Source organism: Rattus norvegicus, chromosome 10 (assembly GCF_021556685.1).
Source record: "Rattus norvegicus strain SHRSP/BbbUtx chromosome 10, alternate assembly SHRSP_T2T, whole genome shotgun sequence".
Taxonomy (NCBI): domain Eukaryota; kingdom Metazoa; phylum Chordata; class Mammalia; order Rodentia; family Muridae; genus Rattus; species Rattus norvegicus.
Genome location: NC_141543.1, coordinates 51775687 through 51803209, shown reverse-complemented (window position 1 = coordinate 51803209; position 27523 = coordinate 51775687). Strand labels below are relative to the sequence as shown.

The window sequence follows — 27523 nt, the reverse complement described above, 5'->3', positions numbered from 1 at the left end:
TTAAAATCAATTTTATCTTACTTGTTGCAAAAAAATTGTACAAAATGTACTAAAAGAATTCGTATGCGGGCTGGCATTCTAGTTCAATAGGACAGCGCTGAATACGATCTAGGGAAGGAAACCCACTCTGTGTTCTTGCCGCGCCCAATCGCCAGCTGTGACATTGCGGTACCTAACACAGTTGCCAAGATGGCAGTCTCTGCAGAAACGCCCACACAAGCAACTCCACTGACCAACAAACCTGGAAACCCTCCTCGCAGACGCAGGCCCTGCCCTGCCCCACCCCGTCCGTCGCCCCGCCTCTTTGCGGCAGAGCTCAGGCCGGTGCAAACCGGTTCAGTGGCCTGACGGACACTCAGTTTTACCCAATCGTCAGTACGCCCCGCCTTCCAAGAAGAGACTCGAAACGTCACTTCGCTGCCGTCTCCAGAGGCGTCTCGAAAGCAGACCGGACCAACCCTCCAGCCTATAATAGGCGCAGACCGTGCCTCAGACTGCAAACCACCAATGATGTGACGCAGGGGCGGGATCCTGTTGGCCCACCCACTTGCCTTCCGGAGCCTGCGGTCGAGAGGAGGGCTGATAGGCGGGACCTAGAGCGTCGGAGCCTGCGCACTAAGGCCGCCGGACTGGGTGACGTTATCCTTTCCCGCGGATAGCCCCGCCTCGCCCCACCCCGCCCCGCCCTCCTCGAAGTCGGAGAGCTGCGCGAGCGGTCTGTGCTGCTGTCGTCTGCCTCGGTTCTCAACGCGGTCTTTGTCCTTCCAGCTTTGTTCTCGCCGCGCTGGCGTCGTCCTCGCCCCCGTCGCCGCCTGCCCCGCGCGCCCGGGCCTTGCCCACCATGGTGGCCAGGCCCGAGCCTGAGGTCGAGGCCATGGACGCTGAGCTGGCGGTGGCGCCGCCAGGCTGCTCGCACCTGGGCAGCTTCAAGGTGGACAACTGGAAGCAAAACCTGCGGGCCATCTACCAGTGCTTCGTATGGAGCGGAACTGCCGAGGCTCGCAAGCGCAAGGTGAGCCCTAGTCCTGCGCCGTTCTCCGGGCTGGGATGCGGGGAGTGTAGGTGGGAGTGGGAGAGGAGAAGCCTGGTAGTGTGGGGAGGAAGTAGAGGGAGCCAGGCCTTGAGGGGTGGGCGTGAGGGGAAGCTTCGCTGTGCCGGGGAGGGGCAGAGGAAGGGGCAAGACGAAGCCTCGCGGTGCGAGGAAGGGGTTAAAGGAAGCATCCTGGTACGAGGGGGAAAGGGGAAGCCTCGTGGTGTAGGGAGGGGGCTAGAGGAAGCATCATGATGCTGGAAGGGAGACTAGGGGGAGCCTCGCGTTGTAGGGAGGGGGCTAGAGGAAGCGTTGTGGTGCAGGGAGGGGGCTAGAGGAAGCGTCGTGGTGCAGGGAGGGGGCTAGAGGAAGCGTAGTGGTGCTGGGAGGGGGCAAAGGACCGCCTAGTTGGCGCTGTTGGAGGTGTGGCGACGGAAGCCTGGAGGGGATGAGGAGAGGGATCTGAGCTAAAAATGAGCCGGAGGAGGAAGATCTGTCTGGACGTTCCTTTGCGGAGTAGTCCTTGTTTGTAAAGGTCGCGGTGGGGGGTCGGGGTCTGCAGGGTAGTTCTGTGGATCGCAGCGGGTTCCCGAGGATGGGGACCGACGCGGACACCTGAGGCTGGCAGGGCCTCTGTGCACTTGAGTTGAGAATCGAGATTTTAGTAGGAGGTGATTGACAGCCGCAGCCATCGAGGTAGTGGCTATTTTGTTGGCCCTGTAAATCTCAGCAGCTGTGATTATTTTACTAGTGATTTGGAGGTGGAAAAATGTTATTCTTTAATCTTAAAAAAATCATTATTACAATTTGATTTTGAAGGTGAAAACTGGAATGGGGAATTGTTTGTTTCTAACTTGAGCAGCGTTTTATAATGGGAGAACTGACAAATCCACTGGGTATATCATTTAAGCATCAAATTCTCCCACTTTAGTTTTTCAAGACAGGGTTTCTCTCTGTAGCCCTTGGCGTTCTTGAACTCGATTTATAGACCAGGCTGGCCTCTAACTCACAGAGATCCGTCTGCCTCTGCTTCTGGAACGATGGTTTTAAAGGTGAATGCAAACCACCACCACCACCACCCAGCCCCGCACCCCAAGCTAAATTCCCTTTTTTAAAACCCATCGTGGCCACAATATGTATCTTTTAGGGCATTAAAGGCTTATGTTCTAACAGAGAGTCTGTTAGGATTGGAGCAAGACTTTTTGGTAATAGAAGCATATGATTAAAAAAAAATACTAGAGTTGGGTTACTTTGTATTTTGAGACAGGAGTCTTTCTGTGTGGTCCAGGCTGACCTTAAACACCCAGTCTTCCTGTCCTCAGCCTTGTGAGGACTGGAATCACAGAGGTGAACCATTACACCAGGACAAAAATACCAGATTGGCACCAAAGTTCCACAGGTCATAATTTTGTCACTGATCCATTCTGTTGCTGCTGTAAAGTCATTTTTACATTGGATTAAATGGAGAAGTCCTCCCCCTTTCTCTTTTCTTGTTTTGCTTTCTCATCTCCCCAGCCTCTCTTGTATAGCATCACACAAGGAAATGAAAAGTTTCCTTTTTAATTAGGACTGCTCAGCTCGATATTTCAATTTCTACCGTGCTACAAGTGCTTTATTAAATGGTGTCACAGCCGAGAGTTCAGACACCAGTACAACACTCAGGACCGGCACTGTTTTGGTGGACAACAGTGAAGTAGGGAGTGAAGGCAGGTAGCTTGCTCTGAAGGTGCGCAAGCTTCAGCTGGATACAGAGCTTCGCTCCTGAAGTTCCCTCTGACTCAGAATGTTTTCATTTCATAAGTCAGCGAGTGAGTCTTTTGAAAGAAAGTTTGGCCATGCATGGTGGTGGGAAAAAAAAAAAAAAAGAATACAGATGACCAGTAAACATCTGGATAGGTATTCATCTTCAGCCATCAGAGCAATGCTGGTTAAAACTGCGCTGAGATTCCATCTCATCCCAGGCAAAACAGTTACCCTCAAGAAAAGTGATAAGAGGGCTCGAGAGATGGCTCAGTGGTTAAGAGCACCGACTGCTCTTCCAGAGGTCCTGAGTTCAATTCCCAGCAACCATATGGTGGCTCACAACCATCTGTAATGGTATCTGAAACCTTCTTCTGGTGTGTCTGAAAACAGCTACAGTGTACTCACATATGTAAAATAAATTTAAAAAAATCTTAAAAAAAAAAAAAAAGAAAAGTGATAGACAGCAAATGCATGGGGGAGAGGGGGCCATGTACAGACTGCCGGTGGTGATGTGGACTGCCTGGTGACCAAGCCACAACACTCCTAAGGATAGGTCCGGAGGACTAAGCACAGCGGAGCAGAAGGGGGACATGGGGTGGGGGGCATTTCCAAGAAGTTGAGGAAGGAGAGGGTGGTATTGGTTGTACAAGCAAATATGTATTAAGATGTCATAATGAAACCACTATGTGACTACTTAAAAAAGTAAAGAAGCATCGTAGGTAAATCTGTCAGGGTTGTTTCTAGCCTGGGGAGGGTGACTCAGGAGAGTCAGCACCTTCCTGTGGATGTGGCTGCAAAGGCTCCCTGCATGCCTATTCCAGGTCAACTTCCAGCTCCTTCCACTAGCTCACAGAATTAGCTCTGGGTACAGGCTGAGCTCAGGAGCCTCATTTTCTCCAAGAGCCCACAACAACCACTGTTTGGGTAGAAAGCAGCTTAGCTGCCACTGGCTCTACAAGCTGGCTGTGCTTCACAGGACCCCAGCAGCACCCTGGGCTCCCCATTGTGCTGTCTCACTGGCTGCTTCATGATGACCCCTAAATGGGGTTTAAAACCTGAATATTGAGGACGAGTGGGAATTCGTCTTTAAACTTAGCAATGTTGTAGATGGAAACTGGGGTTAATAGCTGCCATGACCTCTGCCACTGTTCTCAGCTGCTGTAACAAATGACAGTACTGTAAAAGTCTCAGGCCCCAAGTGCTGAGCTGGAGTGAAATGTCCGGAGGGCTTCCCTGCCAGGAGTCTAGAAAGAATCCATCCTGGCCTCCCCTTTCCAAGACCCTGGGGCTACAACCTCCAGCCTCTACCTCATCGTTCACATGGGTTTAGCTTCTGGTCCCATCACCATCTCTTAGGAAGGAGGTAACTTGGGCAAGCATTTAGTGCTAACCCCAGACTGTCTTCTATAATTTGCAATGACCAGGAAGAACAGAGATAAGGCCTTGACTTTAGCAAAACACTGGTACACACCTGTAGTCTAAGCACTCTGAAAGGTGAGGCAGGAGGATTGCTGATTGTTGACTAGCTAATGATGCTAGGAAGGGAAGCTGTTCTGACCTTTTTTTTTTTTTTTTTTTAAATCCATTCACCCAGAAAGACAAGTCTTTCATGCAAGTAGCAGCCCTGCAGTTCTGCCTTAGTCTCGTTGTGTGGATTACACAGTAGAATGTCACCAACTGGTAAGAGGCAGGCCATCTATGAGGACTTTCTTGCTGTCAGATAGCACAGAGACTCTGCTTATTTTATATGTTGGAATCATACCCCTTAGAAGACTCAAGTTACTTCACAGTTTTAAACTGTTTACCTTTTTGGCCCCCAATAACCGCCCTGTGCTCATCCAGTCAGATACCGTGATCCTTTAAATTATTGCAGGATTACACTCATTAGTTTACCTAAGTGGGTCCTCTTTGTGTTTGTTTTATATTCTGCTTTTTAAACCATACATTAGAGGATGTGAACATCTTGATTTAATAGAATAGACAAAAACGGGCCAGTGTGGTGGCTCAGTGTATAGAGGTGGCTTGCCACTGAACCTGGTGGCCTGAATTTGATCCCAGGACCTCCGTGGGTAAGAGCCAGCTTCCACAGGTGGTTCTCTGATGTGCACACCCCCTGTGACACTGTACACTTTCACACACGTGTAAATACATTTGAAAAAACAGAGCCCCCACCCCCACCCCCCAGAGGCGAGCAGCCGTCTCTTCCTGCCAGTCTACTCTCACCTTCCTGGGTATCTACTAAAGCTTTCCTGGCATGTGGTTTGCTGCCTGCCTCTGTGTTTTATGTGACAGGAGCATGCAGTGTGTACTTACTATGTAGACCCTTTCTCAGTGTTACGTATGCTGAGATTCATTCACATGGCAGATTATAGCCTTTCTCTGCATAACACTCTGCAGAAGTCTAGGAGTTTTACAGCTTATCTATTCAGTTTAATACTTTCCTTTTATATAAGAAAAAGAAACCTACAATAAATAATGTCAGAAAATAATTGTCATCTGTTTATATGCTTTTCATTGGTTCATTTTTACCATTCTTTATTTTATGTGTATGAGTTTTTTGCCTGATGTATGTCTGTGTACCATTGTGGGCCTCTACAGAGGCAAGAAGAGGGTGTCCGATTCCCTGGAGCTGGAGTTACAGGAAGTTGTGAGTTGCCATGTTGTTGGGGATTGAACTCAGGTCCTCTGCAAGAGCGGCCAGTACTTTTTTTTAACTATTGTGCCATCTCCAGGTCCACTTTTGCTATTCCCTTCCCCACGTTAAGAATTGGTTGGTGATGGGCTAGAGAGGTGGCTCTGTGGTTAAGACAGCAACAGTGTACTCATATACATAAAATAAATAAATCTTTAAAAAATAATTGGTTGGTGGCATGTTGGTAGTTATTGCCATTGACCTTCATAAGAATGAGGACATGGTCTGTGACAATAATAATGAACACTGTCCAGGAATAATGAAGGAATATGGCTAGCTCATATGTAGTCCCTGACATGTATTGTTTTCAGATACTAAACTCCCTGAGCTTACCTATAGTGAGAACTGACTGGGACCACACCTTCAGTAGATAGGCCTGCTGGGCACTCTGGATCCAAATTTAATCACAGATTTAGGAAAAAACCAACCAACAAAAAAACAAAACAAAAGGCAAGAAACAAAAAACCCAGAAACCCAGAAGTCTAAGTACAGCAGAGCAAAATGCTACCTCTCATGGTTGAAAGAACATCGGAGTGTAAGTTGGAGTATTCATTGCTATAGGGTTTGTGCCCACCTCTACCAGATTTTGGCACACTGCATATGCTCCCTGTCCTCCCTAGCCACAGTCTGCAGGGGTTTGCTTGTTCTGTGTGTTCTGTAGCTAGTGGTCCATGTCCTTGCCCAAATCAGCATGTCCTTATTACAGAGTGGTGCCATTGTTTATCTGTTCATTGACTTAGTAGATGGTATGTTATTTTGCTTGGTGACTAATATCAGCAAGTGGTTCTGTTTAAGTCAGTTGTTGCTGTGACTGGTTACTTTGTTTCGTCTCCCCCCTCCACTGCTCTTGTCAGGTGGAACTCTTGTGAAGACTTTGGGAAAGCTCAGATGTGTGCTTGGATGGTTCTGATTTCATATCGGACTTGGGTGTCTGTTCTTACCGTTGATTTCTGTGTCACATTGCACCCTGGTTGCCCAGTGAGCGTTCCATAACTCTTCCTCTTTCTGTACCTGACCCGTGGTGCTACAGATTGGCATATGCTTGGGTAGTGTGAATATTTAGAATTCCCTACCACTATGTTCATATTTGCTGTGATGGCCTTGCTGGGTTTCTGTGTTCTCTTTCTTGACAGTGGACTTTTCTCTTTTGTTCCCATATATTGCTTTGATTTATGCCTCCCTTCTTGGGTTAAGAACCTTGTTTCGCAAACCTCAAAATGATTCTGGGGTTAAGGACGGCTGTGTCAGAGCTGCTGGTTAGAGTGCAGGTGGTGCTGGCCTGAGGTGCAAGTCAGGACGGGGCATGGGAATGTGATGATACCATCATAGCTGTGCTCTTGTTTTGAGCCAAACTAAGTTCTTTGGAGAGAATGGAAAGAATGTAGTGATATGTTATAGTGGTAAGAAGACTAAGAAGACAGTCCCTGCCCTTCCTCCATGGTTTCTGTTTCCTCTTGGGATCTCCTGTTTGTATCACACTGCTCATAACTTGTTATCTGAATTCCAGGCAAAGTCCTGTGTCTGCCATGTCTGCGGCATTCACCTGAACCGGCTGCACTCTTGCCTCTACTGTGTCTTCTTTGGCTGTTTCACGAAGAAGCACATCCATGACCATGCTAAGTCAAAGCGGCACAACCTGGGTAAGGCTCCCTCCCACAGGGGACTGGAACAGGCATAGGCTCTGTGAGCCAGCATGCTATCTCCCCAAAAGGCCTACTATGATGGAATGGTCCTTTTGAAACTGAACTCAAGTGGCAGGTACCATTTGCTTGAAGCTTTTTAAACTGGTGTTAAATTTCAGCAAGGGTTTTTCCTGGTTTCCATCAGGTGGGTTCATGAAAGGCTAGCTGAGCTTTGTAGATGTCAGGCATATTCAGTGTCTGTGGGAGGGGTGAGGGGTTAGAGTCGTTTGTGTGGCTCCTGCTTCCACACCCCAGTCCTGGCAGTGTAGGTATGTCCACTCTGTCTTGTCACGTTACTCAGGACGGCCCCATGCCGAGTGGGATCCTCCAATGTCAGCCTTCAGTGTGCTGGGATTCTAGACGTGCATAATCACACTTGGCTTCCTCTTGGTTAACGTGAGCATTTACAGCCATCAGTTCCCATCTTAGCATTGTGTGTACCCTCCCCAAATCCAGAAGTTTAGTGTGATAGGCTTGCTCCCTCGTTTGTTCGGTCCTTCATATTCATTCATTCATTTATTCATTCATTTTTTCCCCCCTCTGTCTTGGAACTCTCTTTGTAGACCAGACTGGCCGTGAATTCAGAGATCCACCTGCCTCTGCCTCCCATGTTGGGATTAAAGGTGTGAACCACCATGCTTGGCAGGTTTTAATTTTCATTTCTCTTGAAATATTTACTAATTTCCCTGAGATTTGTCCTTTGACTCAATGAGGATATTTCCATTCCCTCTATACCTTTCCCAAGGTTTTTGATTTTTTGGTTTTTTTTTTTTTTTTGGTTTTTTGTTTGTTTGTTTGTTTTATTGTTTTTGTTTTGTTTTGTTTTTTTGTTTTTTTTTTCTTTTTATCCCATTGTAAAGAAAGTCATTGTTTCAGTGGAATACGCGTTTTCAGAGTCTGGCAGCACCTCAGAAAGTGACACCTAGAATTATCCTGTGGCCCAGCAGTTCCAATTCTCATGAATTTTAAAGTAGCAGTGCTACTATTTCTCCTGTCCCTGGAGAGAGCAATATAGTCAAGACAAGAGGAAGCAGCAAATCGCTGTTGCCTCTCCTAGATTGCCAGCCATTCAGGATGTAACAAAGCCCTGTTCCCCAGTCAGGTTGCTGGGAAAGCCTGTGGACCTAAAGTAAATGCTCTGTTAGCCCTAGTTTTGAGTTCTGAGCTTGCGCAGCTGAAGTAGTGTCCCAATCCATAAATTAGTCCTTTACAGGACTCGATGTGTTTGTTATTCTTGATAAGCCCTCCGGGAAGCTTCTGGAGCTAGAAGACACGCTTCACCCACCCTAGATAAACCCTGGAAGTTGGAGCTCCTGTAACTCAAGGAGGAAGATAATCTGGGAGGTGGTGTCTAGAACATGGCTCTGAGTTCAGCTGTCTGAAGAACTACCTTGCCATGCCAGGTTGCATTATGTTCTTTTCCCTCTTCTCTCTGCAGCCATTGACCTGATGTATGGAGGTATTTACTGCTTCTTGTGCCAGGACTACATCTATGACAAAGACATAGAAATCATTGCCAAAGAGGAGCAGCGCAAGGCTTGGAAGATGCAAGGTGCGTTCACCATGCTTAGAGAGAAGGCTGGGTGACCCAGAAGTAGTTGGGGAAGCTGGTTTGCGCCAGGTAGGAGAGTAAAACAAGTGCTAACTCTCTGTGGCAGCCATACAGCTTGTAGGAGTGGTAACTTCTGTGGGGAGTGTGGAGATTTAGCCCAAGTGGGTTATTGGTCCTCAAGGGAGGATGAATGGCACTTCCACCACAATACTCCAGGCTGCCCATCCTCCCTACGGGAGATATGCTACACACTACAACCTCTCCATTTCTTATTCAGTTCTCAAGCACGGCAAATTGGGAGACTTGCCTCTTGCTGCTGGTGCGAAAATTCTAAAATATTGGGCTAGGTGTCTAGCTCATGGTAGAGCTGTTGCCTAGTATATACAAGGACTAGGACTTGAACCCTGGTGCTGCTAAAAAGGAAAAAACAAAAACTTGAAATATGCCTGTACCTACATAATTCAAACTCTTCTTGACCTTGGAGACAATACCATAAGGAATTTCATTCTCTTTCATACATAGCAAAAAACAGCCTGTCACAAGATAAGTTTGTGTTCCAGGTAAAGCAAAGTCCAGAAACCATGCAGAAGTACATCCTTACACAGTGTCAGTCTGTATCGGCTTGTGTTCTCATGCTAATTGTGTTACCCAAAAAACAAACAAACAAACAAAAAAACGTGTTTGCAGTGTCCTGCACGTAGGCTAAAGGAAGCCTGCACCCAGGCTCTGACTGGGAAATAAAGTTACCAATGGACAATGGCTTGGCAACTGCAGCCATTGAAAGAGGCAGGACGGGATTGGGGATTTAGCTCAGTAGTAGAGCGCTTGCCTAGGAAGCGTGAGGCGAGGCCCTGGGTTCGGTCCCCAGCTCCGAAAAAAAAAGAACCAAAAAAAAAAAAAAAAAAAAAGAGGCAGAACTTTTAGGATTCCTGGGTTAAAAAAAAAAAACTGCAGGGGCAAGGAACAAGGGATTCGGCCATGAGAGGGGCGTAGGACTGACCATGTCTTGAAGGAGAGGAGGGTGAGATAGCTGAAGTGTAGGTGCAAAGGGGAAGCGGCCCCATGGGAGACCTGCCCAGAAGGAAGCAGGGCAGCAAAGATAAGATATAGATTAGAAAGTGGTAACTCAGGAGGGGCAGTGCTGGCCTTGCCTCGGGAGGCTCAGGAAGTGCCAGCCTCTGAGCTAGTAAGGAATACTAAAAACAGTGCTGCACACATGCGTCTGTGTCTGTGTCTTTCATTCTCAAATCCAGAGAACTCTGGGCGGTTGGCAAAAAGTGCAGAAACCCAGGGGATTAACAGTTCATCACTACACAGTCTTACAACTTTTACTTCCTAAATTTACATTCTATTTAGTAAAAAAATTCTTAGAAACTTTGAATGCTAGATAAAAGCATATGGTAACAATTTAATTACGCCTTAAGTACAGACTATTTTATCTCTTGGTAAAGTTTAGAATAGTAAGATAATCCTTCCGTTCACTACATATATGGAAGCCACACTGTAGCTCCTTGCACATTTCCGTTTGCAGAGGTTAGGGTCTTCTGTTAACCCGTCATAAAAAAGAGATCTCACATCATAAATGTTACACAAAAAATTTTAGAAAATACTTTATGATTTTGTATGCACTATAGCCTTCGTTAATGGAATCTGATATTTAACGACTATATGACCCCATAGTGACGGAACTCTAGTGAGAGGAGTTTTAAATCTTGCTGGTTGTCCGCGTGCACCCCTCCCGTCAACATCTGGTGTTCTGTCACTCCCCACCATACACTTAGAGTCAAAATCTCTTACCAAACCTAGAACACAACATTTCAACAACATTTCAACCGTCTTACTAATGATTGGGCTGGCTCTAGCCCCAGCATTGGGGTCATGAGCACAAGCTATTGTGCCTGGCTTCTGCCTAGGTGCTGGGATCCTTAATTAGGTTGTCATGCTTACATAGCAAGCACATTAGCCAATAAGCCATCTTCCCTGTCCAGTGGAATGACTTTTACTGCATAGGATTTAGAGGCATTTTAAATTTTTTCTCTATAATGTCCTTAACACGGGAGGTCTGTCACAGTGAGCCTGCATTTCCTTCAGGTCTGGTAGAACTTGATGAGGTGGGGCAGTGAGAGCTACAGGGAGCAAAGGAGAGCCCGCCATTCCTGCATTTGTGTGGATAGACATCTGATTTAATGGATGAGCCCTCCATCAGCTCGTTCCTTCATTCCCAGAGCATCAGCCTGGCCAGGCAATGTCCCTGTGGCTGTGGGTTCTGCAGTTCTGCCTGGGTCAGGAAGGGGGCACAACTCACTTTGAGGGCACATTGGAGAACCTGGCTTGACCGAGCTTCCACATCAGTGCATCACCTACCTCATCCAGCTGAGTGACTGCAAAGATAGATCCCTGACTAGGGGTTTGCCCTCAGCTCCACAGTGTTCTGGAAAAGGTAGTCCCAAAAACAGCGTATCAGTTCCTTGTAGGACAGGCATCGGTCCTGATAGTAGATGGGAGAGTGGAGCAGCTAAGCCTCCCTGGTGGCTTAGACGCTGCACTCCTGGCAGGTGCTTGGTGGCTCTGGAGTCCCTGTAGGTTTGTGTTTCTGTCTCTGTCCTTACACGTGCTCTCTGTCACACACTTGGTCCCAGGTACAGAAGTGTTAGGAAGTTTTATTCTTTATTACTTCTGGGTTTCTCTGGCTTTTCCTTTTCAGAGAGACTCATAGTTGTCTGTGTTAACAGTGCTGGTTCTGCTATGTCACTTAACGAGGGAGCCCGTGTCTCTGTGCAGGGGAGTAGAGCACCACCATGCCTGGCTGTTCTTTATTGGAAACTCCCTGGGTCTTAGTTTGCTTTCAGTTGCTGGGAATAAAAACACTAACAGAACCTCTTACACTTCCAGGTCTCAGTCCACCACGTGGGAAAGTCAGGGCAGGAACTGAAGCAGAGGCCATGGAGGAAGAAAGCTCCTCACGGCTCACTCACTATCTGTCTTATACTCGCCAGGACCACCTCCCCAGTCCAATTGGATGAAAGCAATTTTTCAGTTGAGGTCTCTTCTTCCCAGATAATCCTAGCTGTGTTGAATTGACAAAAAGTTAGCCATCATATGGCACAGTCTCCTGAGGGGTCAGGGTTTTGTGTTTAACAGGTTGTTTCTGAAGGAAAATCTGATTTGTATTTTTTTTCTGGCCCCTCAGAATGATGCCTATCACTGTCATGTGGGGATATATTGTTCTTTCTGCAGGACACTTGAGTCGTTAGTTAACACATACATGTGGCAGGGTAGAACAGAATTCTTCAGTGTGATTCAAGTGTGTTGAATTAGGAATTTTAAGTAGTGTGGGGCAGTCCCTCTGAGTGAGGTGTGCACTTCCCCACCATTGGCTATCATTGTTGTGGGTTACAGTCTTCTGTGGTATATCGGCGGACAGATCAGAAGTTAGTGCATTTTAAGCTGGGTGTGGTGGTCCATGGTTTCACAATCCTAGCCCTTGGAACATGGGCAGGCTGACCTTCAAGTTTGAGACCAGCCCAGTCCAGTAAGTTCCAGGTCAGTCAGGGCAACACAGTGAGGCCAAAACTCAGACAACAAACAAAGTGTGCTTTATGTTTCTCATACAATTCTTTAGAGCAAATATGGGCTACACGTACAGTAGACAAATGTTCTATTGCCAAGCTGCGACCCACGCTCAAAAGTACATTTCCTCGTCAGTCTCATTTGCCAGAAGATCCTTCACGAGTTACTGAGTTGCTCCCATTGCAGCTGGTGCCACCATCTCCACCCCGGGATCCAAGGCGTTTGAAAAACACTGGTGTCTGGGGGTTTGATAGGTTGGGTTCCTTTCCTTGACTCAGTAAGCATGGCGTTTTTATAGAAACTCACTGAGGGGGGCTCCCGTGGGTGATCTGACACCTCTCAGCACAGTAGGGTGTTAGAAGGGTGCCTCTCTAAAATGCAGCCCGATGTGTGTCAAGTCATCAAAGCTTTTATTTACAGGAGATCTTAGCTAGCGACCGTAAGACTGTCCTTTACCTCCTTAGGTGTTGGAGAGAAGTTTTCGACTTGGGAACCAACTAAACGAGAGCTGGAGCTGCTGAAGCACAACCCGAAGAGGCGGAAGATCACCTCCAACTGCACCATAGGTTGGTGAGGGCGCAGGGTGCTGTCCTCAGCCCAGCTTAGCTCCTTCCCCAGGAAGATCACCTCCAACTGCACCATAGGTTGGTGAGGGCACAGGGTGCTGTCCTCGGCCCTGCTTAGCTCCTTCCCCGGAGGCAGCAGGCCTGGCCTCACTGAGTCCCTCCTGGATTTGCCAAGCTTCTAGCTCCCTAGTACTTGGTCTTCAGGGGCTGCTGGAGATGTGGGATGCAGAGGGTGAGTCCAGATGCTTCCTCCCAGCTCTGGCGTCTTCCTATTTGAAAGGAATCCAGTGTAACAAGTCAAAGCTAATAGAGAGGTGACAGGCCAGTGACAGAGGGTGTCACCATCTCTCCCCAACCTGGAACTTTGTAGACTAGGATGGTCTGAACTCTTGAGATCCACCTTTCTCTGCCTCCCAAGTGCTAGGATTAAAAGTTTTGTGCATATACACACACAAACACACACACCCCTACCTAACTCACCCCTCATGCTGACTGTCTTCTAGAAAGGAGGAAGTATATTTTAGAGCTGTTTGAAAACACTGCCTTGTTGAAGAGGCTCCATTTTGGCCTGCCTGTTTTCATGGTAAATGCATTTGTGAAATGTAAGGACCAAGTGGAAGGGCAGTGGTGAGGAGCGTTCTGCAGCCCGTTGAGATAAGTGAGCCCGACACTTCCCTCTCTTCTCATGCTGCACGGACAGCTGAAGACAGTGGCTGGCCGTGGAGGTGGAACTGGTCTGAGCTCAGTGCACAGGTGACCGTGCTCTCGATGACTTTCCATCCAGGTCTGCGTGGACTGATCAACCTGGGGAACACATGTTTCATGAACTGCATCGTGCAGGCGCTAACCCACACGCCGCTTCTGAGGGACTTCTTTCTGTCAGATAGGCACCGCTGTGAGATGCAGAGCCCCAGCTCCTGCCTGGTCTGCGAGATGTCCTCTCTCTTCCAGGAGGTGAGTGCGGCTGCTTCTTGGGTGGGACAGCTATACATCTGCCTTTCCCTCTCTTTAAAAAGAGGTGGAATAGACTTATGACAAGCTTGCCTAATTATCTTCCACTACGTGACTGTACTGTAGAAGACAAGACTTTTACAAAGGGATTGTTAGAGATGGGTTGTTTGGTTTTTGGAGGCACATTGTTCACCTAGGAGAGAAGCCCTCCAGGTAGCAGGTATGGCCGAGTGAACTTATGGATGGCATTTGTCTCAAGAGCTCCGCTGTCTGCTGCCTGCAGAAATCTGCAGATGTGCACCTTCCCAGGTGTGTCTTGTCGAAGGCTTCTGCCCTGAAGACTGGCAGCACAGAGAGTGCTACGGTTGCGTCCGTGATCTAATGAATCATAGCCATACTTGTGCCTGTCGATGCCTGTCCCCTCGCTCAGGGGCGGAACCTGCTCAGGTTTGATATCATGACCTACTGTCTAAGTAGACTCAGGCCAGGTGTTAGAACTGAAATAACTTCTTTTCCCATCCTAGAAATAGAGTGGCCCCTTCCCTGCACAGAAGCCAGCAGACAGGCCTCATCTCTTTCAGGGGTCTTTTACCACTCTGCATCCAGGCATTTTTGCTCACAGGTTGTCTGGGCTGCTTTATGTCACAGCCCAGGGTTGAGCAGTGGACAGTTACACAGTGGCTTTGCAACTGAGATGACTCAGCTGAACAAAATGAGTCCTGGACTTCACTGGGGTAAACAGCCAGTTACAATGTGACAAATGCGTCTCTCTTGATTTATTTTTTTAAACTCAGGCTTAGTAAAGTATAATTTGTATCCAGTGAAACATCCTAGTATATAGTTCTGTGAGTTGACAAATGTGAGGCACCTCCACCTTCATAGGCGACACAGGTTTTTGTCCCCAGAATTCCCATTCCCATGCATGTGACATGGATGGCTGTGTAGCACATTTCCCAAGTGTTGTGTATATGCAATATTCCACCCTTCTACTAGGTTTGCCTGTGTCTCCTTGGTGTGGCACATCAAGGTCCATGTGGGCTCTCTCTCTTGCCAAAGAACATTTCTTTTGCGGAGTGGTCATAGTGCAGTTAGTGGGGGCCTGGGTCCGACACTGCTGTGGTTTCCAGTTTTTACTGTTACAGATGTAAATGTTTCAGTATACAGGGTTTTGTGGAAAGTGTTTCTCTCCAGCACCTTGGTTAAGCTGCTGTCCTTGGTTTTCAGTGTGCAGTGTTAGTCTACTGCAGCAAGTACGTCGTGGCTTTAGTGCCGTGTGGATCTGCTGCTCGCTCTAGTCTCTAGCTGTTCATTACTAGTAGAAGTTAAACACCTTCCATCTGATAAACAAAGCCCAAAATGTTACACATTCCAACACTGTGGTTACCAATTCAATGCCACAAACAGAGAATTCCTTCCACACCTTCCCTGGTCAGTATATACTTCCTAAGTTACCTTCAGACTGTCTATTGAGTTTCTCTGGGTTTCTATTTCTAATACATGAAAACACAATATCCAGTTTTATGGGTCCTGACAGGAACTGTAGAGGTCACCAAACCAAACAAACCGTGAAAGCCTAACCGTCACAGCTGCGGGTCCAGGTAGGCGCTGACTCTGGGGTGACCATCCCAGCAGCACTTCCAGGATTGCGTTGTATGGCCTCACCTCAGCCTGATTTAACACACAACACATCCACTTTGCTCCCTGTGTCAGTGCCCGTAAGACTGCCTGAGACGCCTCAGTGACTAAGACTGTTCTGTGGTTTACTGTCCATGCAGTCTTCTGCTTTTACCAAAATGCAACGAAGCCATTTCAGAAAACAAAGGCATTGAGTATTTTCCTGCCATTTCTCAACATGTAACTATGTCTTCATATATCTCTAGATTGTGGTGTTGAATCTTTGTTTTGAAAAATTGCTGTTTGAATTGATGAACTGAGTTTCAGAGTTTTTTGGTTTTGTTTTTAAAGGCTTAGGATTAAAACGGAATTTCCCCATTTCTAAAATGGCCTTAAATGTACTTAATTTTGTACTGTGGGTTTCCATGAAGTGGCTTCTCAGGCAAAAGAAGCCCTGGTTATAATGATGATGAACTTAGGAAATGCATTCTGGTATAAATGGGTGTCTGGTTGGCTCTTGGCATTACTGTGCCGTTGATCACTTTCCTTAGAAGAGATGTATGATCCTTTTAAGAATGAACTTATAATTCTCAGTCTACAGACAGCCTTTGGATGAAGCTCGGCAGTAGACCTATTGCTTGGTATACCTGAGGCCCTGAGTTTGAGTCCCTCATTGCAAAATGGCCCAGGAGTTAGCTTTGGTTTTTTCGGGATGCAAAAGGGCTTGCAGGCTCAGGAGACTCGCTCACTTGATAGCTGTTTGCATTGGTGACAGATTGGTACTGGCAGCCATTTACAAAGCAGCAACATCAGTTGGGTGAGGAATCAGGAATGCCCCATTCCTTGAGTGTAGGGCTTATTGTACACATAGACCAATGATAAAAAGCAGCAGGATGGCCTTGAGGAAGAGATGCTGGCACAGGCTCTGCGTCCTTGCCCCGAAATCTGAACTCCGAATAGTCTGAGACCTACAACTTCTGAGCACACAAGCATTTTCAGACTGCTGGGTTCAGTAATGTCCTGGCAAGTATTCCAAACTCTGAGACATTCAATTCTTCTCGCCCAGTCATATGATATCTAGCTAGAATGCCACTTGATAAAACACAGGTAAATAAGTAAATGTCAGCAGCTGTGTGAGGAATAGGCTCAAACACAACAGTGGCTCAGAAGGGGAAACCTGAGCTGCTCACTGGTCATATGTGTCTAACCAGGCAGGGCTCTCTGGGCTCTCCACTGCAGGAAGCATGATGTGGAAGTGAGCCTCTGGGTCTAGTGTCTCAGCAGTAGACTTCTCTTGGCTCCCTGAGCATGTGCAAGATATAAGGCCAGCTGCAGTTTGCTCATGTTCAGTGGCCCCATTGCAGCCAGACACCACCCAGGAGGGTGGGCAGGGTTTTGTGAGGCACACATTGTAGAGTGAGTCACTTGAGTTTGCTATTTGTTGTGTGGGCTTATCAGTGGAAATAAAGTGGAGGAAAGTGGGTCCACATAACAATCCAGTTTGCAAACAGAAAGCAAGTCCATTTGATCAAACTAGTCCTACCCAGTCTGCAGCTGTGATGTTTTGTATGATGAAGACTGGCAGGTGTCCTATTGTCCCTTTCCTTCTCTTTAAACAGTTTTACTCGGGGCACCGCTCCCCACACATTCCGTACAAGCTGCTGCACCTGGTGTGGACGCACGCCCGGCACCTGGCAGGTTATGAGCAGCAGGACGCCCATGAGTTCCTCATTGCAGCCCTGGACGTCCTCCACCGGCACTGCAAAGGTGGGCCTGCTACCATCTCCCTGCTAGGCTGAGGCAAGCGGGGGTTCCCATAGCAATGGTGCAGAGCAAGGCTGGTGCGCACCCAGGCAACTGTGGGAGTGTGCCTGATTGTCTCGTGTAGTCAGTATAGTCAGGTTCTGTTTCCAGTAAGGAAAACTGCAGGGTTGCTTCCAGGGAGTCCTCCACAGTGTGTTTGTTAGTGTCGGTTGGTTTGGGGTATTTGGAAGCAAGGTCTCACTGCGTAGCTAATACTGGCCTAAAGCGGTAGTCCTCTTGTCTCAGCCCCGAGTGAGTGCTGGGATTACAGGTGGGGATCTGTACAAGAGGAAAGATCCCAGAGTCAGTGCGCTGGTGTACACACCTACAGTCCCGCACCCAGTGGCAGAGGCAGGCAGATCTTCTGCCAGTTGAAGGTCAGCCAAAGAAATACCTTACCCTGTCAGGAGAGATCTCTTCTGGAATGACTCTTCATAGAGTATTGGTGTTCCTGCCTCTGCTGAGTGGATGTGGACTTGCTGACAGTTGTACCGTGTTGTGACATCACTTATATAACCACATCTCCATCTCAGGTGATGACAACGGGAAGAAAGCCAACAACCCTAACCACTGCAATTGCATCATTGACCAGATCTTCACGGGTGGGCTCCAGTCTGATGTCACATGCCAGGTCTGCCAGTAAGTGCTCCCACCGGCCAGCAGTCACCGTGAGTGTCAGTGTGCCAGAGCACTTCATGTCCCGCAAGGCTAAGTGCTGTGTGGTTTCAAGCCTAAACCTCAGCACCACCTTAGGGAAGGCTCCCTGAGTTCTGTGGTGCTCATGGTGAAGCACCTACACTAGTTAAAAGTGAGGGACAGTTTATTTAAATAGCTGTGCTCTGGTCATTTGAGATAAAATACCTCTGGTAAAAAAGATGCCAGAGTGGACAGATTGCCTGATTCTGACGGCTCCTCTTCCCCTTGGAGGCCTTTGGAGTTTTCCTGTGGCACTTAGCAGGGTGCCCTTAGCAGCTTCATACACATGTCTCTGCTTTCTTCATAGTCAGGCCAAGACCCAAAGCAAATAGCCCTGTAAGTGGCAGGTTGTTGGCCCTGTGCTCCAGAGAGTGAATGGGCTCCTTTGCCATTTGCTGCCACAGAGCCACAGTTCTTTCCAGTGTACCCACTGCTTAGAGCTTGCTTGCTTGCTTGCTTGCTTCCTTCCTTCCTTCCTTCCTTCCTTCCTTCCTTCCTTCCTTTCTGTTAAGTATAGAATAGAGTTTATTCAGGGCATGGGGAGGGGAGTTAAGAGGGTAGTCGGGGCAGAGAAGGGCGGAGAAAGGGGGTAGAGAAGAAGAGGAGTAGAGGCCGGCCATAAGCACTCGGAGAGAAGGGAGGGGAATGGGGAGAGAAGGGACAAAGGGGAAGAGGGCAAGAGCAAGAGAGGAGCAAGAAAGACTCCTTTAGCAGTGGCTAGAGAAGCTCCTCTCCCACCACCACCTCTCCTTGCCTTGTCCTTGTTCCTTTGGCTCACCCCTGCACACTGTTGTTTTTATCCACACCACAGTCCCTCAGTACCCACCTGCTATCTGAACAGGGTATAGGAATCTAACAGTGCTTCTGTGGCTATCCAGAAGCAGTGCTCCTTTGAGGCCTTGTCTTTGAGTCCTGTAGAATTCCTTCCTCTCTGGCCTTGTCTGTTAGCAAGAGGTGGTCTTCAGTTTCGGTCCTTATTTAGTCAATTTCTTATTCTGAGTTTCCTCTTTCAAATGTTGTGACTTAAGCCTTTGGCAGGAGTCAGCCTAGTTAAATGCAGTAGTCTTGTTTGTGGGGCTGCCAGGTTTGGCCTTACATGCCTGGATGTCTCTCTGTTATTGCCCATTCGGGACACCTAGTTTCTGGGGCAGTGTTGCTGCAGTTCTGTTGTGAAGGGCATCCTAGAATACAGAGTTCTGATTGTAGCTCAGGACTTTATACTTTGCCAGATTCCTCAAACAGTCGTGACTGTGGACACCCCTGTTTTATCCTAAAGTACTTTGTGGACAGACAGATGGACTCAAGAGACCACAGTAGGCTTCAGCCCTCATGTGTTCTCATGTGTTTTCCTCTTTCCCTGCAGTGGGGTCTCCACCACCATAGACCCCTTCTGGGACATCAGTTTAGACCTGCCCGGTTCTTCCACCCCATTCTGGCCCTTAAGCCCAGGGAGCGAGGGCAGTGTCGTCAATGGGGAGAGCCACGCGTCTGGGACCACCACTCTCACAGACTGCCTGCGAAGGTGAGACATCCGCAGTGTTGGTTCAGAATCTCTCTCTTCCTTCCATTTTACTATGTGATTCGATCTTTTAAAATTACGGGGGGGAAAAAAGCAAGAAGAAAAAAATGACAAAATAACAGATCGTTATAGATTTCCTGCAGAGCTAGGATGACATGGCGATCCTGGTTCCTTTACCCAGTCCTCCCCCGTGACACCCTACAGCACAGAGGGTTGGATGGGCGTGTGTCAGAGCAGTTGTCGAAGCTGGTGTAGGCAGGACCTTCAGTCCTTCCCAGTCAGTCGTGCGTTCATCTGCAACCACAACCCCGTCTGCTCCTCAACTAAGCAGTTCAAGTCTGGCTTCCGCTAGATTTCTGAGGTTTGTGAGAGGAATCTCACCGCGTATCACCTGTGGGATAGTCTCCTCTTCCTGATCTCTGGAACCCAGAGACTTGCGTGCGGGGTAGTCAGACCTTCCCATTGCTGACTGGTGGCCTGTGAGTGATGCACCGTTGTTTATTAAGCCATGTGTGTGTAGCTGTGTGCTGTATGCTCCCTTCTGAGACAGGCTGTGCTTCTGGAAGTTAAAGAAAATTAGCATTTCCCCAGACCTATTATATATGTATACTATTATATATGTGTACACACACACACACACACACACACGACAAGCTTAAGAGAATCAGGAAAAGATGAAGGCAGAGTTCCTCTTTGTGTTGTACAATATGACACCTTTAACTACTGGTGAACTTTGAGTGGTAAAATAATGTGTTCCCCTTTCTTCCATGTCTTTTATTTTCCCCCTTTCTGTGTTTTTTATTTTTTCAGTAAAAGCATGTTTTTTTAAATGTTTTATAGATTTACCAGACCAGAACACTTAGGAAGCAGTGCCAAGATCAAGTGTAGTGGTTGCCATAGCTACCAAGAGTCCACAAAGCAGCTCACCATGAAGAAGCTACCCATTGTGGCCTGCTTCCATCTCAAAGTGAGTTTCCCAGAAAACCAGTCACAGGGGAACCTCACGTTAGCCTGCAGCACAGCCTCAAGCTCACCAGTGCGCCAGTCCCAGGAAGCAGGAAGTAGGGCTGCCTCCTGCACTTTCCTGCCTCTTGCTGACAGGGTACAGAAAGGAAGGAGCTGCTGTAGGAGGTGGGGTTACACCTTAGTACTTCTGTCTAGTGCAGGCAGAGGAGCCAGCAGATGTCCTACACTGTCCTGTGCCACCCTACTGCATGGAGACCCGGTTTCTCACTGAACCTGGAGTTAGGCTCGCGTTGGCAAGCCCAGTGATGCGTCTGTCTGTACCTCCACAGTGCAGGGTTAAGTGCATTGGTTCGCCCCTGGCATTTTGTGTGGTTGCTAGGGATAGGGACTAAGGTGCTCAAGCTTGTGCAGCAAGCGCTGCTAAGCCATCTCCCCAACTCCGCTTTTAACTTTTCATTTCACTGAAAAACAGACCCGGCCCAGGCCAGGAGGTGTGCGTCAAAAGAAAGATCCAGAAAACAAACTCTAGTCTAGAGTCAACAGGTCCTTTGTGGGAAAGGCCAGGTAGTAGGAATTTGGGTGTGGTGTTGTGACATGTACAGGGGTTTCATCTGCGTGTGTGCATGTGCACCATATGTGTATCTGGTACCCACCGAAGCCAGAAGAGGGTGTCAGATCCTCTAGGCCTGACATTACATGAGCAGGTATGTGTGCTGGGAATCGAAGCAAGGTCCGCTGGTAGAGTGGTCAGTGGTAGTGTTTTGAGTCTTTAAAGGCTACATATGATCTGTTTCCTATTTAAAAATGTGAAAGATCGGTTTGTGTTTGACAGTGTACAACTGTGATCCCAGCATTGGGGTGTCGGGGGGGTCCTACAGTGTGTGACAGCCTGAGCAGGCTTGTGAGTCAGGAAAACCAGTCAGGAAAGTGCAAGGCCCTTGCTGGGCTTCCAGGCTTGTTCTCCTGGCTGTTGCTCTGTCTGCTCACTGTTCTCTGCTCCCTTATCTCTGCAGCGATTTGAACACTCAGCCAAACTTCGGCGGAAGATCACCACATATGTGTCTTTTCCCCTGGAATTGGACATGACGCCCTTTATGGCCTCCAGGTAAAAAGAGTTGGTGCCCCTGTGTCTGTGTCAGGAGGCGAGTTCTCTGGTGGGTGCGTCCCCAGTGCCAGCCTTTAGACAAGGTAATGACAGTTGTCTAGGCCTCACCACAGCCCCAGAACAGCCTGCTTTTACTGTGTGTTGCCCATTTGTACTCTACATCTGTCTTAGTCAGGGTTTCTATTCCTGCACAATCATCATGACCAAGAAGCAAGTTGGGGAGGAAAGGGTTTATTCAGCTCACACTTCCACATGCTGTTCATCACCAAAGGAAGTCAGGACTGGAACTCAAGCAGGTCAGGAAGCAGGAGCTGATGCAGAGGCCATGGAGGGATGTTACTTACTGGCTTGCTTCCCCTGGCTTGCTCAGCTTGCTCTCTTATAGAACCTAATAAGACTACCAGCCCAGGGGATGGCACCATCCACAATGGGCTGGGTCCTCCCCCTTGACCACTAATTGAGAAAATGCCTTATAGCTGGGTCTCATGGAGGCATTTCCTCAACTGGGGCTCCTTTCTCTGTGATAACTCTAGCTTGTGTCAGGTTGACACACAGACCAGCCAGTACACCATCCTTCATCATTTATCAACTTTCAGACTTGGCAACTCATCAAGATAAGGTTGCAGGCATCCACATGTGACATTTTCTGGTTGATGGAGACAGATTTTGAAATACAGATAAACAGGGTTGATTTCTCTTCCTTGAGATCAAATCCTGTATATCATAGACTACATCAAATTTAACCCTCTAAAAACTACAGTGCTTGCTAATGCCTTTGGTTTGCTGTCTGTGGATGCAGCTGTAAGTGTGGTGGCTTAAAACAATAGAAATTTATTTTCTCAACAATAGCAGCAGAAGCCAGAAATATGAAACTTGGTGAGAAGGATCCTGGCAGGGTTCCCTCCTAGTCTCATGTAGCTCCTGGAGGCTCCAGGTCCCTGTCTGCCTGTTACTACCCTAGGCCAAGGCCCTTTCTGAATCTGTATCTGTTTCCTAGGTATTAGTGGTTAAGGATAGTGCCCATCTAGACGCCTCATGTCAACATCCTCTATCCCTTCTGCACATTCTAAATGGGTCACATTTGCTGTTCTGGGGGTCGAGATGCAGACAGTACACTTCAGAAGCCACACTCAGCCCATTATACTGACCTGAGCAGGCCTCCTATTATTAGCCATTGATACCCTTTCTTGTAGCTGTGGTCCTGAGTTTATAGGTCACTGGCTGAAATGGTATCATAGACCATCAGTGGTATCTCTTTGGAAAATGGGTTGTTTACCTATCTGGAGTGACTTTGTTGCCCATATCAAGGTCTCATGGGACTTGCTGTCTTCTGCTTATTTTGGCTGTAGGTAAATACATCAAACTAGTTTAAAACTTGGTATTTCCTGTTCATCCCCTCCTCCCATTCTGCCCAACCTACTGCTAGTAAGCGACTTCATGATATATATCCCTTATGTTCTTTTAAGGGTGTAGTGTGGGGCTAACTTACACATATCCTTTCATTTGGTGTACTATAAGCAAAACTCTTCACAAGCCAATATCAGAAGCCCCTGGGCAGCATGTGGCTGAATTCAGGCTCCATGAGGATGGGGGTGTGGGGGAGGTGCACCAGCACCAACACTAGGAGGCCAAGGAGCTCCAGGTAAGCTAGATAGCTTACCGCCACACGGGGGCAGTCTGCCAAGGAAAACTGGTGTGATGGAGTATGCCTCGGTATCAGTTAATGCTGTCGTCAAAGCCTGTGTCTGGGGAGGTCGTAATTCCGGTTTATTACTGTTCTTACAGCAAAGAGAGCAGGATGAATGGGCAGTACCAGCAGCCCCTGGACAGTCTCAACAATGACAACAAGTATGTGGGGTTTCAGGGCCTGGGGGCAGGGTGAGCTGATGCTGTGGTCATGTAGGTCTCTGCCCGTGGCATGTAGGGAAAGGCACATGCTCAGCTCCCATTTCTCAGGCCACCAACCTGTCCTTCCCCTCTGAACAGTCTTCCTGGTGGCAACCCCACTATAGAGACCTGACGAGAGTCTACTCAGAAGCTCAGCCTAGGGGGCCGGAGAGATGGCTCAGTGGTTAAGAACACTCACTGCTCTTCCAGAGGTCCTGAGTTCAATTCCCAGCAACCACATGGTGGCTCACAACCATCTGTAATGAGATCTGATGCCCTCTTCTGGTGTGTCTTAATGTCTGAAAACAGTTAGTGTACTCATACATAAAATAAATAAATCTTTTAAAGGAAAAAAAAAAAAAAGCTCAACCTAATGAACCTGGTTCTGGCCCAGTTCCTCTTGCTATTGATAGAACGGGCAGATGCCACCAACTAAAGTAGTTTTTTCCACTGGGGGTTGCCACTGCTGCCACCATTTGCATTCGATATGGTTCCAGGAATTGTTTTTGCTGGGCCAGAGCTGAATGATACAGACTTGGCTTTCCCACCTCTGTAGCCAGCTTATTCTGCTTTAGTTTGGAGGTGTTCTTCTGCCAGTTCAACAGTCCGTAATTCAGCTGTTCTCTCTTTTCATACCAGATACTCCTTGTTTGCTGTCGTTAACCACCAAGGGACCTTGGAGAGTGGCCACTACACCAGCTTCATCCGGCAGCACAAAGACCAGTGGTTCAAGTGTGATGACGCCATCATCACCAAGGCCAGCATCAAAGATGTGCTGGACAGCGAAGGGTATGGCTGGGGTAGGGCTGGAGGAACCCTGTGCTGATGCTTGTCCAGCCCTCCTGTCTGACCAGAGCCAGTGGCTTGGCTGCATCCGCCACACTAGGCACGTTCACCTTAATTTAGTTTGGCTTTGTTGCTGAAAGGACAGTGGTTCCTTTGATCAGAAGTTGCCTGTAGGTCATGATTACAGGGCAGGAGTGTTGCTGAACAGAGTTGCCTTTTAAATCAGAGACCACTGTGCTCAGCATTTGACCTAACCATGCTGTGCAGATTCTGGGTCAACTTCTCTGCTGCTTTTGTTACTTGTGATCCATTTTTCATCCCGAGCCTCCTTAGGATTCCCAGCCCCAGGGACAAGGTGGGCAGGCTACCCACGGTAGATGCAGATGGTGTATGAGAGGCTTGGGGCCCTGGGATCCTCAGAAGAGAAGCCATAGAGAAAAGAGTGCACTGCTGGGCCAGGGGTATGGACCCTGCATGAGGGTAGCACCACTGTGAACAGGAGAGGTAGTGACTACAGGAAGTCACCAGGGCTGCAGTGACTTACTCTCTAGTAAGCTTAGTAGTCAAGTTGGGTGATGGTAGGCAGGCAGCGTCTTTCTTTCTTGAGGGCCTACAGTAGCCATTCAAGAATTCAGGCATGTGAACCATTCTCGACTGGCATAGGCCATCTTGGATGTTAGGACTAAGCTCACTTCCTCTTTGCCTCCACAGGTACCTGCTCTTCTACCACAAACAGTTCCTGGAATATGAGTAGCCTCCTGCCTTGCAGGCCAGAAAAATCGAGAGAGAACAAGTTGGCAAACTTCCTGACATGATCCCTGCTTCCCCCGAATCAGAACATGGCATTCCTCCTGTGCAGGCGAGCCTCACATGTGGCCCCCCTGCACTAGGGGATGTGTCAGGTGGGATGAGCGTAAGAGCTGAGTGGGGTGCGCCCTTGGTGGAAAGGAGCTCCCTCTCCAGCACCTGTCTTTTCAACCTTGTAAGCTAGGGATGGGTGTCTTCAGAGCAGACCATCTGTCTGCCTGGTGCTTCACCCTGCCATCCCACATGGTAAAAAGCACCTGCCTCCTTGAAAATGAGCCCATCAAAGCTGTAGAGTGGGCAAAGATGATGCCAGAGGGCAGAGTGCTTGCAGCAGCCCTCTGGCATGAAGGGCGGGGGGCTTGTCCTTTCTAAAGTTGTAAGGTAGCCCTGGGCCCAGGGCGAGGCCACCCACAGGCTACAGATACAACTGTCCTACAGATAACTTAGCATCAACTGCATGTGGAAACATCAGCCCAGAGGTTCCCTTTGTTGTCTAGAAGTAGGCATCTTCTTCCCTGTACCCCATTGCTCCTTTCCACGGTGGTGATGTTCATAAACGTGATGATAGTGAGGTGAAGGATTATTGAGTTTGTACGGGATTCTAGATGAGCCTCTTCCCCCTGAGAGCAAGTGTCTGGCTTGTTGATCAGTGTTGTTTCCTTGCCCTGTGCCCTGACTTCCTTCCCACACGGCTGGTGGCCAGGGATCGGGGCCTAGTATCTTGATCTTTGCAGTAGATTCCTTCATGGTCCCATTGACCCAATCCTCCATGTTTCTTATTGGTCTCTGGTCTTTTTACCTGCGAGGGTGGGTGAGTGGCTGCGTGAGATTTGAAGCTGAGTGGTCCAGGTGGAGACTGCATTGCATAGTGTCACCCGCTTGCCTCTGCTCTGTGTTCACTACAGTTTCAGTCACAGCCAGAATAAGAAGACTCCATCACCAGTTCTGTTGGCAGGGTCAATCATGAAGTTTATTGTAAGATATTTTGCATGTATCTCTGGACAAGGCCTAGGTTGCTCGCTTCTAAGAGATTGAAATCTAAAGTCTTGGTGTTTTCTCCTTTCACCACTGCCTTTTCAGTGGTGCTTGTCTGGGAGCCTATTGGCACCCACCCCAGGAGTTTCAGGACCGGCAAGTGTTTCCTAAGAGCCAGGCTCTGAGCCGTAGGTCCATAGCAAGTAACACGTGCATCATGTTTGCATAGCAAGTACGCCTGTGATTTACATTACAGATAACTACAGATTTTGTACAGATTTTTTTTTTTTAACTATTTGAAAATAAGATTTTTTTTTCACGTACAGGCTATAAAGAGCAGTACAGGGTCCAGCCCAGCTCCTTAGCTAGTTGTGATGGAATGAGGTAGCTGTGGCAGAATTAAGTGACTGCTGCTCAATTGATGTAAAAGTCACCCGACGTCAGAGGCAACAAAAGCCACCTCGTGTGGTGACACTTGCCCTGTTCTTCTCTGGTGTGTTTCTCTTTCTGCATTTAAAGTAAAGAACAGACTCGAAGCATGTTTTAGAAAAATCCTTTCAGTATGACAGCCTAGACTCTCCGGCATGGAGCCATGTTTGTGGGACTCGGCTGTGGAGATGCCCTGGGGCAGCACATCGGGCTTGTGAACAAGCCTACAGGAAGCCTCCCTGCAGCTCCTGGGGGTCTGCCTCCTTGGCACTGCAGTGGATGGCGTCAGAGCAGGGTGGGGCCAGAGCGGGGGACGAGCAGGTGTGCTGGCCAGGCCTGCTCCTCTGTCCCCACAGCACACAGCCCGTTTCCTCCTGTATTCGGGGCACATGACTGACCTTTTCTATCCCAAAGCATTCACTCTGTACCTATGGCAAGGTCAGCCAACTCCATGACTGCCACGCGTCCATCTGGCCTTACCTCTCTGTCCTGGAGTCCACAGCATGATGTCTCCACTAGACAGGCATATGTGGATGACTAAGGAAGGCCATATTTGAGCAGTGGGCTTGGGAAGTTCTCTCAGTTCCTCCTCTGGACAGCTAGGCAGGAAAAGGGTTTCCCATCCAAGACCCACATAGTGTGTGTGCTCAGATGGTCACGAAGTGCATCTCGCCACAGGGTGGCTTTGCCCACCCCTCGTCTGGAGCAGTGAGCAGACTTCATATACTGCTGGCATCAGCTGCACAGGAGAGGGAGGGAGCCCTCTTCCAGTGTCCTCAGTGAGAGATTAAGGTGTTAGGTGGGACCTGCGATACCTCTCTTCATCCCGGAAGCCCCCCTCGAGCTGGGCACTACCTGAGCGCCCCACACCATGTGAACCTGAGTGCTGTTGTATTGGCTCGGTGTGTGTGCTTTTTCTTGTGTAAAATCATTGTTCTTTTTGACAAGTGGCTTGTTTCATTTATTATGGCTTTGAAATAAAAAATTGTGAGGGAGAAAAAATCCAATGATTGTATTGTGGTTAGAAGTTTTATTACCAAGACGTTTATGTAACTTTCCTTTCCCTTGTCATTTTGAGGGGCTGTTCGACTCCTCCCTGATGGCTTTTAGTCTTTCCTATATCATAATAAAACTGCATTTTATTCTGAAA

At 48.2% G+C, this 27523-nt stretch overlaps 1 protein-coding gene across 1 annotated transcript; it reads left to right on the top strand.

Annotated features, from left to right (window-relative positions):
* Positions 1-698: 698 nt before the first annotated feature.
* Usp22 (ubiquitin specific peptidase 22) lies at positions 699-27523 on the top strand. The gene is made up of 13 exons (NM_001191644.2): positions 699-1012; positions 6973-7105; positions 8586-8699; positions 12734-12835; positions 13620-13789; positions 17020-17167; positions 17737-17842; positions 19263-19421; positions 20259-20385; positions 21398-21489; positions 23275-23337; positions 24016-24165; positions 24874-27523. The coding sequence occupies exons 1-13, from the start codon at positions 842-844 to the stop codon at positions 24914-24916; spliced, it is 1578 nt and encodes a 525-aa protein (NP_001178573.1). The 5' UTR covers positions 699-841; the 3' UTR covers positions 24917-27523.